The following is a 15,837-nucleotide window of genomic DNA, read 5'->3' as shown; positions in this document are numbered from 1 at the left end:
TCCCTGACTTCAGACTATATTACAAAGCTACAGTAATCAAGACAGTTTGGTACTGGCACAAAACCAGAAACATAGATCAATGGAACAGGATAGAAAGCCCAGAGATAAACCCACGCACATATGGTCACCTTATCTTTGATAAAGGAGGCAAGCATATACAGTGGAGAAAAGACAGCCTCTTCAATAAGTGGTGCTGGGAAAACTGGACAACTACATGTAAAAGAATGAAATTAGAACACTCCCTAACACCATACACAAAAATAAACTCAAAATGGATTAAAGACCTAAATGGAAGGCCAGACACTATCAAACTCTTAGAGGAAAACATAGGCAGAACACTCTATGACATAAATCACAGCAAGATCCTTTTTGACCCACCTCCTAGAGAAATGGAAATAAAAACAAAAATAAACAAATGGGACCTAAAGAAACTTAAAAGCTTTTGCACAGCAAAGGAAAACATAAACAAGATCAAAAGACAACCCTCAGAATGGGAGAAAATATTTGCAAATGAAGCAACTGACAAAGGATTAATCTTCAAAATTTACAAGCAGCTCATGCAGCTCAATAACATAAAAACAAACAACCCAATCCAAAAATGGGCTGAAGACCTAAATAGACATTTCTCCAAAGATATACAGATTGCCAACAAACACATGAAAGAATGCTCAACATCACTAATCTTTAGAGAAATGCAAATCAAAACTACAATGAGATATCATCTCACACCGGTCAGAATGGCCATCATCAAAAAATCTAGAAACAATAAATGCTGGAGAGGGTGTGGAGAAAAGGGAACACTCTTGCACTGTTGGTGGGAATGTAAATTGATACAGCCACTATGGAGAACAGTATGGAGGTTCCTTAAAAAACTAAAAATAGAACTACTATACGACCCAGCAATCCCACTACTGGGCATATACCCTGAGAAAACCATAATTCAAAAAGAGTCATGTACCAAAATGTTCATTGCAGCTCTATTTACGATAGCCAGGACATGGAAGCAACCTAAGTGTCCATCATCGGATGAATGGATAAAGAACATGTGGCACATATATACAATGGAATATTACTCGGCCATAAAAAGAAATGAAATGGAGGTATTTGTAGTGAGGTGGATGGAGTTAGAGTCTGTCATACAGAGTGAAGTAAGTCAGAAAAAGAAAAACAAATACCGTATGCTAACACATATATATGGAATCTAAGGGAAAACAAAAAAAGGTCATGAAGAACCTAGTGGCAAGACGGGAATAAAGACACAGACCTACTAGAGAATGGACTTGAGGATACGGGGAGGGGGAAGCGTAAGATATGACAAGGTCAGAGAGTGGCATGGACATATATACACTACCAAATGTAAAATAGATAGCTAGTGGGAAGCAGCCGCATAGCACAGGGAGATCAGCTCGGTGGTTTGTGACCACCTAGAGGGGTGGGATAGGGAGGGAGGGAGGGAGGGAGGGAGACGCAAGAGGGAAGAGATATGGGAACATATGTATATGTATAACTGATTCACTTTGCTATAAAGCAGAAACTAACACACCGTTGTAAAGCAATTATACTCCAATAAAGATGTTAAAAAAAAAAAAGAGTGAATGGACATGAGGGGCCATGTGGCAAAGGACCTAAGAGCAGCCCCTGGCTGCCAGCCAGCCAGGAAATAGCCTTAGACCCAGAACCACAAGGAAATGAATTCTGCCAACAACTTGGATGAGCTTGGAAAAGGGCCCTGAAAGAACTCAGCCAGATGGCACATGGATTCCAGCCCTTGAGACCCTGATAAGAGAATCCAGAATCCACATCTTGAATTCTAATCTATAGAACTGTGAACTAACAGATGGGCATTATTTTAAGCCACTGAGTTTGTGATAACTTACTTCAGAGCAGTGAAAAGGAAAAAAACAAACACACACACAATCCTTACATGTTTTTCCCACCTTGAACATTATGGCTGGAACTATGGAAGCCATCTTGTGACCATGAGGCAATAAGCATTAGAAAGATCTTTATCTTATGCTCAAGAAAGCAAAGATCTAGACAGATAGAGCCTGTGTCCTTGTGGTAGATTGTTAGAAACTGTCCCCAATTAACCAGGGGACTCCTCATCAACAGTGAGGTCTACTTCTCCAACTCCTTGGAACTAGGCTGGCCTTATGTCTGGCTTTGTGCAATAAAACACACAGAATGTAATATTCTGGGACTGGTGAAAACAAACCTTAACAAACCCTGTAGCATCTCCTAATCCCTAAAGGGAACCCAGCCAGAATATGAAGGAGCTCAGGCTACCCACATGGAGAAAGAGGCCTTGAGAATGAGACGTCACATGGAGAGCATAGGCCCAGAGGAGAGAACAGCATGGTCCCAGACAGGAATGAGCCCAGACAACATCACTAGAAGAGAGAGGTCTGCCATCACAGCCAGCCCCCTGACTGGGACATCAGACACACAAATGAGACCAGACTGGATCCTAGTGTCCCAGTCAACACCATGTGGAGCAGAGATGAGCCACCCACGCTGAGCACTGCTTGAATTCCTGCCCTCAGATCGTTCCATTGGGTCACTAAGTTCTGGGGTTATTTGTATAACTGATACGGGCCTGATGAGTCAGCTGAGCACTGCCGTAACCCACACTGAAAACAGGCCTGGTTCCTCCAGGCCTGTTCCTGTGAAATGGTCAAATGTCTGCTTCATCAACTGACCTGTGATACCCAGGCGGAAGGAGACCTTCTGCCCCTGGCCTCACAGCTCTACTCCCCTGCGTCCCTATTCCCCACCTGCTGGACCACCAGCTGCCGGGTGCAGCCCTTGGCCTCCATGCACACTTTTGAGCTCACACTCAGCTTCTTCCCATCCTTGTACCATGTCACCTCCATCTGGGCCTGGGCCACCTCACAGCTCAGTGTGGCACTGGCCCCCACCTCGGTCTGTACCTCCCTGAGTGCTGGCTGCTCCTTGGCAAACATCTCTGAGGGCTCTGGTGACAGGGAGGGATACACAGCAGAGGCTCTGCCAAGGTGAGGTTTCCCAAGTCCTGGAGCCATGACAGAGCTTTGCTCTAGACCCCAGGCAGCCTCGGATCCCTCCCACGAGGATCCTTTGTGATCAGGTGCTGCACATGGAACCCTCCATGGGCACAGGTGGTCCAGGTACCCCAACCCCTCCTGGGTGTGATGGGAAGCAGCCTCAGAGCTCCATGATGGGCAGCTCGGCCCCAGTGCCTGTGCTCAGATGGAAGGAGGCTTGGGCGGCATGGCAGAGACCCTTCCGAGGGCCAAGATGGGGGGGAACTAGACTTGGAGAATCTGCCAAGAGACCTCAATGGCTTCTAGAAAGAGCCAGGGCCTCAGATTCACCAAGATCCAAATCTAACCTGCCAAGGATGCTTCCAGCACTTTCTAGGTCTGCTCTGCCTCATTTCCCCATCTTTAAAAAGAGGACAAGGGCTTTAAATTTCCTTCTTATCTTTTATTTTCCAAGCCTGCATTCTTCACCCATATATATATTAGTTTCGTGGGTAGTTTCTTCACCCAAATTCAGAAGTAACTGCCCCTACCCCCAAGTATTCTCAGAAGAAATGAAGGGAGAGACAGCTTGGCCTTGCAAGTGCTGCACAGCTGGATGCAGCCAGACCTGCTCCCCACACACCAAACCTGGGAGGCAGTGCACTAACCACAGACACACGACCAGAAGTCCACAGAGTCCTTGCCCACTTGGCACAAGTAGGTGCCCTCATCCTGCACGGTGACTGAGGTAGCCACCAGCCGGTGCCGTGTGCCCATGTCCTCCTGTGAGAAGCGCTGGCAGGAGTGACCGAGCTCCACGCCATCCTTGTACCAGTGTACACACACGTGGGCCTCTGAGGTTTCGTATTCAAAGTGGGCTGAGCCCCCGGCCACGGCATCCACACAGCCACCAGCCGTGTCCTTGTGCAAAAAAAGATGTGAGGCCTACAAGGGCACATGGGCAGGTAGGGGTCCGACAGAGCCCTAACCACACACGTGCCCAGGCAGCTAGCAGATGAAGGTGCTCGGGGCTTCAGGATCATGGGAGACACTGGCCCTCGCCCAAACCTAGGCCCCTTCAGAGACAGGGCCAGCCTCAGCTGCTGACTTTCAACCACCCAAGTGCCACCCACACATAGGAAGCTCCTCCCATACTGAGCAGAGTCCCTGACCCCCACCCTCCCAACGGGGTTGGCAGGGTCCCTGGTTCCCCACCCTACCCTCATGGGTCACCTGAGCCTGCCCTGACCCCCTACCCTCCTCACAAGGTCAGCGGAGCTGCCCAGACTCCTGCCCTCCCCACAAGGTCACCTGACTCCATCCCATCCCCTCACTGTCTCCATAGGGTGGGCTGAGCACCCCACACACACCCCTGCCCTCCCCACAGGGTCACCTGAGCCTATCTGACTCCCCACCCTCCTCAGGGGGTCGGCAGAGCCCCCTGATCCCCCACCCTCCCCACGGGAACAGAGAACAGCAGCTCCTGCTACCCAGGTGCCCCAGAGCCTATCCAGAGCTGGAGGACAGAATGCGCGGCCCTGGCTACAGCGGCGGCCCAGGGAGGACATGAACACACACACTCTGGTGTCACCTTGCACCAATAGTTGGTAGGCGATGCGGTCCCCGTGGCTGACACACTCATACAGGCCTGCGTCTTCTTGCTTCACGTCCCGCACTAGCAGTGCCCGCTGCCCGGCTGACGCCTGCACCTCATACTTGGGGCCTGGAGACAGTGCGTGTCCGTCCTTGAGCCACGTCACAGCTGCAGCCTGGTCCGACAACTCGGCCAGGAGCTGGGCCTCCTCGTGCAGCCGGGCCAGCACCTCCCGTGCTGCCACTGCTGCTGCCGGACACTTGGTCGTCAGCCCCGGGGCCGCTGCAAGTCACAGACAGGTGGACAAAGTGGGTGTGGGTGAAGGGGGAAGTGGACAGAGGGAGAGCGATCGGAGGAAGGGGGTGGGGGGAGGGAAGTGGGATGAAGGAGTGGACAGAGCGGGGTGTAGACAGCAGCGTGTGGATAGGGGGAAGGGGACGGGGGAAGTGGAACGAGGCAGAGTGAACAGAGGGGGAAGAGCCAGATATGGTGGAGGGGAGTCAGAGAGGCAAGAAAGGCAGAGACAGGACAAGAAGTGGCGTAGGAGAAGGAATCAACAAAGAGGGAGGAGGGGAGAAGGGGAAGGGAAGGGGGGACATACAGAGAATTGAAGCTTGGCGCCATCGGGGACACTTTAGCCCCTCTTCCACTCACACCCGGTGACCCTGCACACCCCACCGCCTGGCCCCACTTCATCCAGCAGCCCGCCTGCCCTGGGAGCAACGACAGATCTCCAGAGCCCTGAGACCCCAGGGACCCCATCCCGCCCCCACTCCCAGAGGAAACGGGGCTCAGAGGGGCCCCAGGGTCATGGGACGGGGTCCCCCTACCTCGGACCTCCATGCGGATGCTGCTCTCGATACCATTGGCCACGAACTTGAGCTCGGCCCCGTGCAGGCTGACAGGCACCAAGCGAATGGTGAGAGTGTGCCGGGTGCCGTCACAGTGTATCACATACACGCTGCTGGCCTTCAGGGCCTGCCCGTCCAGGAACCACTCCCCTGCTGAGGCCGTAGTGAGGTCCACAGAGAAGGTCACCTCGCCGCCTTCCACTGCCTCTACCGCCTTCAGAGGTGTTTTCACAGCCAGCTGGGGGGCTGTGGGATGGGGGCTTCAGGAAGGAGCTGGGCCCCTGCCCTCCTCTCCCCCAATGCCTGGGCCCAAATAACCCCTGCTCTAGGAAGTCCACTGAACAAGCACATGGAGACCACGAGCGAAAGTCAGACGCAGGGTGGAGTGAGGACAAGTTACAGCCACCCGAGATTCCCTTCAGATCCCACAAACCCAGTGTGGTGGGGCAGCTGTGTAGCCCAGTGCCCCAGGGCTGGTGGATACAGATAGGTTCCTGCGGGGCTCGAGTCCTGTCTTGGGGTCCCCTGGCCTTCCTACAAAAAAGTCTTCAATAGCATCAGGACCCTGGGCCCACCCCCCTACCGTAAAGAGGACCCATGAGTCACTCTGGCCTCTCCAAGGCTGGGCCACACTCTGGGTTTGGGTGATTCAGGGGCAGATGGCCCCGCAGGTTGTCACCAGGGTGCCGGGGAGAACAGAACCTTCCAAACTTACCCAGGTGTACAGTTCCCGGGAACTCGAGGTAGGGGCTCTGGCCAAATCTGTTCACAGCTGACACCCTGAACTGGAATTCCCCCTCCTTGGCCACGCCAGCCACAGTCAGCTCAGGCGTGGCCACCCACTTGTCTTCATGGCACCGGCTCCAGGGGTGGGTGCCCACTCTCTTCTTCTCCACAAGGTAGCCATCGATAGCAACAGGGCGGTCCCCATGGGGTGGTGGGGACCAGCCAAGGGTCACGGAGCTCTCCGTCCTGGCCTTCACCACAGGGGCCTCAGGAGCATGCAGGGGCGGCCTTCTGGGGGCTGAGCAGAGCACGGGCCCATGTCACCAACTGAGAGCCCCCTCCCCAAGCCCTGGATCCAAGGTCACAGTAGGATAAAGGGGTTGTCACAGAATCCCCGGCCCTCCCCGGGGGCACTGCCCTGGTGGTCTGAAATGGTCTCAGCCCAAGGGGACTGCCAGCCCAAGAGGACACTGTGAGCCCATAACCCCAGTCTCAGCTCTGTGGCCATTTCTCTGTTTGCAGTGGAAAGAGTGCCCGGGCCTCAGGGGCCACCCTGAGCTGTCCACGTGGCCTGGAAAGGAACTCTTTCCAGTCCTCAGCCTTGACCCCATCTATGCATTGGGATCTTGGGCTGGATGATGGTTGAGACAAGGCACAATGACCCTTCCAAGGGTGCTGAGACCCACGTGCAGGGCCCCTGTCCCCAGCAAAGGGCTGACCCTGGGGGAGCCAATCTCAACACCAAAGGCCACAGAAAGAAGACACACCCGCAATGTCACCCCCTACACGCTGTGCTTCTAGAACAACCTGCACTTTCTAATCTGGTTCACAGGGTCGGGGGCCACCAGGACTCCTACTTTGCAGATGCCTAGTGTGACCATAGTGGAGGCGGGTGTCAAACAAGCCATGAGCCCCAGAGAACCAGAGCTACAACCTAGGCATTCCCCGCCCCGCACGGCGCTCCCTGCAACAGGCGACAACTCAGAGCAGGGCCCAGTGGACTGTGGGCAGGGAAGAGGCACCCTCTGTCTGACAGGTGCTCCCTAGGCCCTTACCTGACACGCAGAACTGGGTGGACGTCCGGCAGTCCCCAGCCACAAAGGCCACCTCACCCGCATCGTCCAGGCTGCACTGGGAGATGGTCAGCGTGTGGCACGTGCCTTCGGCAGTAATGGCCACTCGGCCCCCGGCCACCACCTCCTGCTGGTTCCACAGCCAGTGGATGGGGCCCTCTGGCTTGGCCAGCTCCACACAGAACATGGCCGTGTCTCCCACTCGCCCAGCTGTCTTCCTCGGGAGCTTTCGAAGGAGGTTGCCTGGAGTGGGCAGAGGAGCAGTGGGGAAAGGGAGGGGTAAGGGCTGCAGCTGGTCAGAGAGACCCCTGTAGGCCTGTCCCACCCCTACCTCCTTCCCGCCCCTGTCCCCCCAGTGCCCATCCCACCCCTCCCTGACGCACCCCTCGTGCCAGGGTCCTGCCCACCCCACCCACCCACTACCTACGCCACTTGCCCAGCTCCTGTGAGACCCGGACCTTGCCCAGTCTCCGGGCCCCCTGCCCACCCACCTCGCACCGCCAGCTCGGCCACCGTGCGACTGCCCTCCGCCGTCTCGCAGATGTACACGGCATCGTCATCGGAGGTGACATTGAGCACGGTCAGTCGGCGCTCAGCGCCTGCCTCCTCGATGAGGTACTTGGCATTGGCCCACAGCCGCGTCTCCTCCTTATACCACGCAGACTCCATGGGCGGCAGCGGCACCTCACACTGGAACGTGGCCGATGCTTTCTCTGGCACCTCCAGGTCCTGCAGCCGCTTTCTGAAGGGCACCATGGGCTCTGCGGAAAAAGAGCTCAGGTGAGTGGGGCGAGGAGAGGGAAGAGGGGCAGACAGGAGGGGTGACAGAGGGGGCGGTCAGGGGGTGAGGAGGAGGGTGAGGGGAAGGAGGGGGGCAGGGTAAGGGAGGTGTAAGGCTGGGGTGGGGGCAGGGAGCCAGGACAGGGGTTGGAGGGGCTTTGGGGGCAGAGGGTGGTGGGTGGGAGGGCAGAGGAGCTGTAAGGAGGGGACAGAGGGAGGTAGGGGTATAGAAAAGGAGGGAGGACAGAGGAGAGGGAACAGAACTTAAAGGAAAGAGCCCCCCCCCAAAAAAAATATAAGGAGAAGTCTGGAAGAGAAAAGGAGAAATGAGGCAGGTGAAGCCACAGCAAGCAGCCCCATTGAGCAGGCCTCTAAGCTGGTCCTGGACAGGCAGAATGGGTTGGGTTCACACAGCAGTGAGGCCACTGGACAAGTACTGGCCTGCGAAATCGCTCAACTCCAGGAGCGCACTTCCGTGCGAAAAACGAGGAAACTGAGGCACGCACACGAAGGTTGAGCGCCCTGCTGGAGATCCTACAGCTGGTAAAAAGTGGAGGTGGGACTCCAACCACTTCAAGAGGCTGGTCTTAGGAAACAAGAGTAAACGGCCCTCCAGCAAATTCTGATGGTGTTGCCTACAGCTGCCCCGGTGCCCTGGGGGAGCCCCCAGACCTGGACATGAGCCTGCAAACTGACCCAGAACCACCTTCAAGCTGCACCCTGGTGCAGCCCCAGCCTGAGGCCTCTGACAGCACAAGGTCTGTCCTTGCTCCTGCCCTACTTCCAGCTGTGCCAGGGAGACCCCCTTAGCATCCTGTAGGAGGGGTGGAGAGCCTGGGTCACCCTCAGCCTGGAGAGAGCAGGCTCAGCCACTGGGCACCCTGACCATCTCCCAGAGGGAGGGGGTGTTAGTGACAAAGCACTTTGTTGTATACTCGTGTTACTCTCACAAAGACAATGGAACAGAACAGCGAGAGCTGCCAAGACCTCCAACCACGGATTCCTCTACCAGACAGGCACAGGGTGGGGAGACGGCAGCAGCAGCCGCCGCTGGAAGGAAAAGACAGGAGGCCTGGGGAGGAGCCTCTGCCTGTGCTCACTGCGCACAGTGACCTTGCGCCCGGCGCCAGGAGCTCACCTCGCACGACAACTAGCACGGAGCTGTAGGTCTGGCCCACGAGGTTGGACGCCGTGCAAGTATAGAGGCCACAGTCTGACTGCTTGCAGAAGAGGATCTTGAGCACGAAGTTCTCCTGCGCGTCCTCGTACACCACATGTCGCCGGCCCTCGGCCACCAGCTGCCCATCCTTCTTCCACACTATCTCAGGCTTGGGCACACCCATCACGAAGCAGCTGAGGCGCGCGTGCTTGCCCTCAGTCACCGTGCAGGTGCGCGTGCTGGCGCTGGGCGGCGAGGCCGGGGCGCCCTCGGTGCGCATGGCCTCGCGCCGCAGCTGCAGGTGCGCCAGGAGCATGGCTGTGGAGGCCCCGGGCTGGCCGGCTGTGTCTGCTTCCGTGTCCACCAAAAGCCCGGCGGCGGCGCTAGCGGCGCCCAGTGGGTTCTCCGCGTGCACCGTGTACGTGCCGCTGTCGCGCGGCTGCGCGGCCAGGATGCGCAGCGCGCTCGCCTCGCCGCTCGCCTCCACGCGCACTCGGGGAGCTTGCAGCGCGCCCAGGCGCCGCCCATCCTTGTCCCAGCTCACAGACATCGGCGGCGAACCGCGCACGCGGCAGCGGAAGGTGGCCTCGGCTCCCTCGCGCACGCGGATGGATGTGGGCCGCAGCAGAAAATGGGGTGCCTGCTCGGCGCACGCTGCCTCGGCGTCCACCTGCAGGCCGACCGCCGCGAAGGCTTCGCCGATGGCGTTGCGCGCACGGCATACATACTGCCCGCTGTCGCCCAGCGCCAGGTCCAAGATGGTGAGGCGGTACAGGTCGCCGTCCTGGGCCAGGCGGAAACGAGTGCCTGCCTCCACCTGCTGCAGGTCCTTCTCCCAGCTGACCTGCGGCGTGGGGTTGCCCACGATCTGGCAGCTCAGCGTGGCATCTTTGCCCACCGACACCACGAAGGCCTTGGGCCGGGTTAGGAAGCGAGGTGCACCGCTGAACGAGGAGTGATCCATGGGGGTGGGGGGAGGCGGGGGAACCTGCGAGTGGGGTGAGGGGGAAGGGCAGAGTGGGGATGAGACCCTGCTGTGCTCAGAGCCCCCCGCCTTTTCCCCACGTGGCCACTTCACCCGTCCTGGAAAATCCAGCTTAATCCAGGGTAAAGCCCTCCACATGGCCCCTCTTCCCCATCCGGGTGCCGTCGCCCCCGACACACCCCATCCCTGCAGGTAGCATCACCAGATGGTATGGTGGTCCAGAAGTGCCGATTTGCCTCTTTCTGGGCATTTGGGGTCTGGCCCCACCCCCACCCCCCAAATGGACTCTTTTTCATTGGCAGGAGCGTCTCCTGCCTCTCGTCCCAGCGCCAGGCCTGCTGCCCCAACTCAAGGTCCAGCTGAGCACCTGTCCCAAAACACCACACCAGCACCAAGCTTGCCCTCCTCCCTGTGCGGCATCTGCCACGCTGCACCTCATCACAAAGACCTTCCTTCCCTGTCCCTCCTGGGCCACTCCAACTGCCAGCAGGTGTCCTGTCCCCTCCACACACACTGTTGCTTCCTAGAGTCTGAAACTCCAACCTACCTAGTCTCCCCCAGTCACAGAGAGGCCACTCTCTGCACTCTGACAGGGCCTGGCTGTGGAAGCTCACAGTAAGCGCCCACTACCGGCCTGTCCCCTCTCTCTAAGGCACACCAGAGGTCACAGGTTCTGCACCCCAGCAGACTCTCGTCCGAGCCCTCTGCTTGGCATGCCCCCTTTGCTCCCCATCCTCCCACCTCAGTGAGTTCCCCCACCCAAGCGTTTGGGCTCCACTGCAGGCTGTGTGCACAGCTGCCTAGCCCTCCTCACTGGGCATTCCACAACAGAGAGCCCTGTACACAGGGCCTGTCCCGCCTGAAGCTGTCCTGGGCCGGGTCACATCTCACCTCTCCTGGGATCCCCCCACCTCCCCTGGACCCCTGAGGGGGTGTGCTCATCAATGAGCAAAAAATGGAACTCCTGCAGCTTGGGGGGTGGGGGCTCCTCCAGCACACAGGGCTGCCCACGCCCCCTCGCCCTGAGTGCCTGCCTCCTTCCCCCGGGAATTGGAATGGGGAAGGTCAGGGACAGTCAGTCAATGGTGTGTCTGTGGAGGACAATCAGAGAATCCCCCAGGAAGACCCAAGGAGTTCCAGGCTGGGAATGGGCAGGCCGGCTAGCCAGGCCCAAATGGGGTTCCTGCAGGTAACGTAGTCACTCTGCAGATCTTAGCTGAGGCTCCACTGGCTGTGGCTCTGCCGACTGGACCCCTTGCAGGGATGGGGCTGGCACCATCAATGCCAAAGACCCCAGGCTGACTCTGGCCTCTGCCCACTCCAGGTTGGGCACCGCTGGCCCCCAGCACAGGTGGGTGAGGTGAAACTGGGCCTTGCCTACACGGGGGCTTCTGTAAAGAGAGCCAGCACAAATGGACCCCACTGGGCCCTGGGCTGTCCCCAAGTGACTTGACTCTCTTCACCCCAGGAGCCGGGCCATCAGCATGGGCTGGCCATCAGCATGGGCTGCCCACCATGGGACAAACGGGGCAATGTCCCCAGGCCCTCCAGCTCCCCATCCTGTGATTTAGGACCTAATCTCCTTAATCCCCCTCAAGGAGGTGAGCTGGGACCATCCTGCTGACTCACTGTGCAGTCAGCACCTCTGCCCCGCCCCCAGCTCCCCCATGGTCTGGCTGGGCTCTTGGCCTGGGAAGGACCTGGGCAGGTGGCCACCCGCCTCCATGGACACCCTCCTGGGCCTCAGTGTCCCTCTGTGGAAAGATTACTTTGACACCAGTTCCCCAGGGCCCTGAGTTCTGGGCTCTTCCCAGTACACCACCGCCTCCTGAATTACACAGTAGCTCTGTGGGTTCCCCAAGGAAGGACATGGCATCCTCCCCCTGCCACACCCAGAGCAGCTGTGGCAGACAACTGCTCTGAGCTCATAAGCGAGTATGTGCAGGGGGCAGGGAGCCAGTTCCACAGCTGGCAGCCTCTGGGGGCCAGGAGGACAGGGATGGGGAGGGAGGTCTCATCTCTGCACATGCTTAGGAGGAGCCAGCTCTCAGCAGGTGCAGAAGGGTGGGCACAGACCCCTAGAACCTCTAAAGCCACCGGGGATGCGTTCCCTGTCTAGGGCCTATATGCCCCACCTTCATTGCGGCAGACCCATGGAGGTCTAAGGGGGCTCACCCAGACAAGACACCCCTTGACACCCATACCAGGCAGGCACCGCCACTGGGCAGCAGGGCCAAGGCACCCCAAGGTATGCCCCAGGACTCTGGAGCCGCCTTCATCCAAGCTGAGTGTGGGGCCGCGACCACCCAAGGCCCCTCTGGGCACAGGGTCACCTGCAGTGTCCTCCTCCTCCCCCTGCCATGCTGGGGGCTGGGGCTACTGGAGCTGCAGCCACAAGGGCAGAACAGGAGTTTCAGGAGGAGAGACTGGGCCAGGACCTCAACCCCAGCTTCTCAAGGAAGCCCCTCCCTCTCACAGATGCCCACCTGGGAAGGCAGTTCCCTGTGGACCCCGCTCGGGCTCCTTAGCCCCTTGGAGGCCCCAGCTTGGCACTGGCAGGACCTCCACTCTGAGGCCAGGACCCTCCCCCCTTGCAAGCCTGCCAGGGAGCCTGGTGGCTGACCCATGCCGCACTCACAGCCCCTCCACACTTGCTTTTCCAGAACTTGGGGTCCTTGTGGGTCTTGGGCCATTTTCCAGATGAGTCCAGAGTGAGAAGTGGCTCACAGCCTCACAGCAGAACCTTGGGCGGCCCCCTCCCAGAAGCCCTGTCCCCCCAGCTTGCCCCCAACCCTGTGGCCCCCACACCCTTCCAGAAAAGACTTCAAAGGACAGCTCCCGCAGACTGTACCTTCCCCTGAGACCCCTGGACCTTCCAGCTTCCTGAACCCCAGGGGAAATTCTTTCCTGGAGTCAGGTGTCACTGGCCCTCTGGCTGTCCCCTCCGCTGAGCCAACAGGCCCAAAATAGCCCCAGCTGTCAGCGGGCATCCATCTCAACAGAGCTGGGGGCAGGGCCAGCCAGACCCTCAGGACACTGGGCAAAGGAGGAGGTGGGTGCTTCTGACGCCCCCCTCCTCCCCCAGCTGCTCCCTCCCCACATGAGGGTCTGGCTCAGCTCACCAATGGGGCAGGGGCTGGAATCCATGGCCCCAACCCCAGGGGCAGCACCGCCTGGCTGAAACCCTACCCCAGGTCCCTCCATCCCCCGGAGCCGTGACCTTCAGCAGAGCCGTCCTCAGGGGCACTGGATGGCCCCCCACCCCGTCTGCTCTCTGCCTCCTCACCTGTCTCTACCAGGGGCACTGGGCAGCACCCAGGCGAGGCGCTCAGATGCTGGGGCAGGGGCTGCTGGGTCTCACCTCCCTCCGAGGGCCCAGGACCGACAAAGCTCCCGCCCAGCAGCCCTCACTCCTGCCGGTCCTCAAACTGGACAGGGACAAAAGGACAGGCGGGTGCTATCAGCTGAAGGAGACTGGGCCCGCCCCCACCCCGCCCCCACCACTGCCAGTCCGCCCAGCCCAGCTCCAAAATAGCCTGGGTGTCACTGCCCCAGATTTGGTTTCACCCCTGGCCCCAGGGAGGCAAAGGGCAGAGGCTTGGGGCGGCTGGGGGAGGAGGCCTGTGTGTTCCAGTAATGGTGGGGGTGGGGCAGGGGCCCCAACTCGTGAGAACCCCTGCTCAGACCAGCATCCTGGAGTGCAGGGTGGGAAGGAGAATGGGGGATCCATTACCACCCCCAGGGGCACCCAGGACCATCCCCCAGAGGGGAACAGAACCACCCCAAGATGACCAGTCACCTGAGAGTCCTGCAGCCTCGTGGTAGAGGCAAGCAGCTAGGAGCCCAGCACAGGTGCCCAAGGGTCGGCGCCCCTCCACCCTAACCAAACACGCGACTGGGGTGGGTTCTTTATCCCTGGTCACTCCTGGCAGCACCTGGCCTGGCTGGGTGTCCATGGCATCTTTACATGGGAGTGAGGGTCCCTGATACCCCATCCTGAGACCTTCACTTCCCAGGGACTAGGGACCCAGCCCCAAGGGGTGGGCAGGCAGGACAGGGGCAGGTGTTGTGGGTGGCACATGATGCTTCATGCCCCAGGATGGCTGCCCCCCATCCCCATGACTCCGGCGTGGGGACAAGGGTGAATGGGATGCTGGGCCCACCGAGGAGAGAAGGTGGGCTTCGCTTAACAGGGACCTAATGGGGAGCCAGAGAAGGCCATCTGGTAGGAGTCCTGGGGCATCTCTTGGGAAGAGGCTGACCCACCAGGGTTAGGCGGTGGGGGAGCTGCTCTCTGCCCATCATCACCCCCCGCTCCTGAGCCAGCACCAGGGCATTATGTTCCAGCCCGGTACCCGCAGCCTGGGGGCTGAGCCACGTCCTCACCCCATCTGTGCCCTCTACACCCAGACCTGTATCCTGTGGGAAAACCCAGGCTCTGAGCACAGACCAGTACCTGAGCTACCCAAAGTCTCAGTCAGCTCAGGCCACCAAAACAAAGACCACAGACTGGGGGACTTAAACACGGACATTTATTTTAGAGTTCTAGGGGCTGCAAGTTCGACATGAAGGTATTGGCAGGTTCCATGTTGGCTAACAGAATTTCTTTCTGGTAAACAGATGGCACGTTGTCTCTGTGTCCCAACTTGGCGGAGAGAGTGAGCTCTGATGTCTCTTCCTCTTCTCATAAGGGCAATAATCCCACCATGGGGGCCAACCCCATAACTTCATCTAACCCCATTCATCATCCCCCTCCATCCCCCTCCCTGCCTGTGGTCCTCCACAGCTCACCCTCCTCTTCTGTCCTCCCTCCCTGACCTGTGATCCACCTCCATGCCTCAGCTGCTCTTAGGACCAGCCCGACTCCACTCTGCTTGCAGACAGATCCCAGGTCACCAGCTACAGCCAATGGACCCACACATCACCGTGCACTTGAAAGATGTCAGCTCTCCTGGGTGTTCTCCATCTCTGCAGAGAAGGTGCCTAGTGCCCAACCGATGTATTTTTCAACAATCCACATACTTGCTGCACCCCATGGAAACTGCATCGTCCACCCTCATCATCCTTGGCAGGGAGAGTGGATAACATCACCCACCAGGTCCTCTTGGGCTATGAGTCACCCTCCTGTCAATCTGGGAGGACCACAGGCTTCAAGGGTCCTGGACCCTATCTATCTTCTCTACCTGGCCTGAGACCCTTGTGCTAACATTCCCATGAGTAGAGTAAATGCAAAACCAAGTGGGTCCCCCAGGGTGTCTCAAATGTTATCATGTACAAGTCCTGTGTGATCATGTCAAAAGTCTGTGGTTCCAGTGCAGTTGTGAAGATGAAGTTGTATATTCTGGGGAGAAAGAGGGTTTTATTTCCCTTCAGAATGTTTTAAATGCTTGACCACCTTGTGAATAACACAGATGAAGGAAATGCAAACTCCCATATGGAAAACAAACACACAATAACACTTTGCAGTGTTTCATATCAAGAGTTTATTGGATCTTCCCCAAAATGGTGTTTTTAAAATTTTACTGCAGAGAGACCTGAGGCTCAGAGAAGTTAGAATGATTTGCTTATGTTTATACAGTGACAGTGCTTATTAACCAAGTTTCTCCTGAGAATAAATGACAAACAGCCTGTAAGACCAGAGAAACGTAACAACTCAGTGTATCACCA

At 57.9% G+C, this 15,837-nt stretch overlaps 1 protein-coding gene across 5 annotated transcripts in view; it reads right to left on the bottom strand.

Annotated features, from left to right (window-relative positions):
- The window catches only part of OBSCN (obscurin, cytoskeletal calmodulin and titin-interacting RhoGEF), a 196,057-nt gene extending 182,459 nt beyond the window's left edge, over positions 1-13,598 (bottom strand). For all 5 annotated transcript variants that reach the window (XM_059917953.1, XM_059917957.1, XM_059917955.1 and 2 more), the window contains exons 1-7: positions 13,457-13,598; positions 9,165-10,173; positions 7,738-8,007; positions 7,229-7,489; positions 6,163-6,471; positions 5,427-5,693; positions 4,594-4,878 (exon numbers count right to left, since the gene is read on the bottom strand). In XM_059917953.1, the coding sequence (XP_059773936.1) occupies positions 4,594-4,878; positions 5,427-5,693; positions 6,163-6,471; positions 7,229-7,489; positions 7,738-8,007; positions 9,165-10,149 (2,377 nt within the window). In that variant the 5' untranslated portion in view covers positions 10,150-10,173; positions 13,457-13,598. The remainder of the gene's footprint in view (positions 1-4,593; positions 4,879-5,426; positions 5,694-6,162; positions 6,472-7,228; positions 7,490-7,737; positions 8,008-9,164; positions 10,174-13,456) is intronic.
- Positions 13,599-15,837: the final 2,239 nt, after the last annotated feature.

This window comes from Balaenoptera ricei, chromosome 3 (genome assembly GCF_028023285.1).
Source record: "Balaenoptera ricei isolate mBalRic1 chromosome 3, mBalRic1.hap2, whole genome shotgun sequence".
NCBI classification, from domain to species: Eukaryota; Metazoa; Chordata; class Mammalia; order Artiodactyla; family Balaenopteridae; genus Balaenoptera; species Balaenoptera ricei.
Note: the sequence above shows the minus strand (reverse complement) of the source record. Positions and strands in the feature narration are given on the sequence as shown.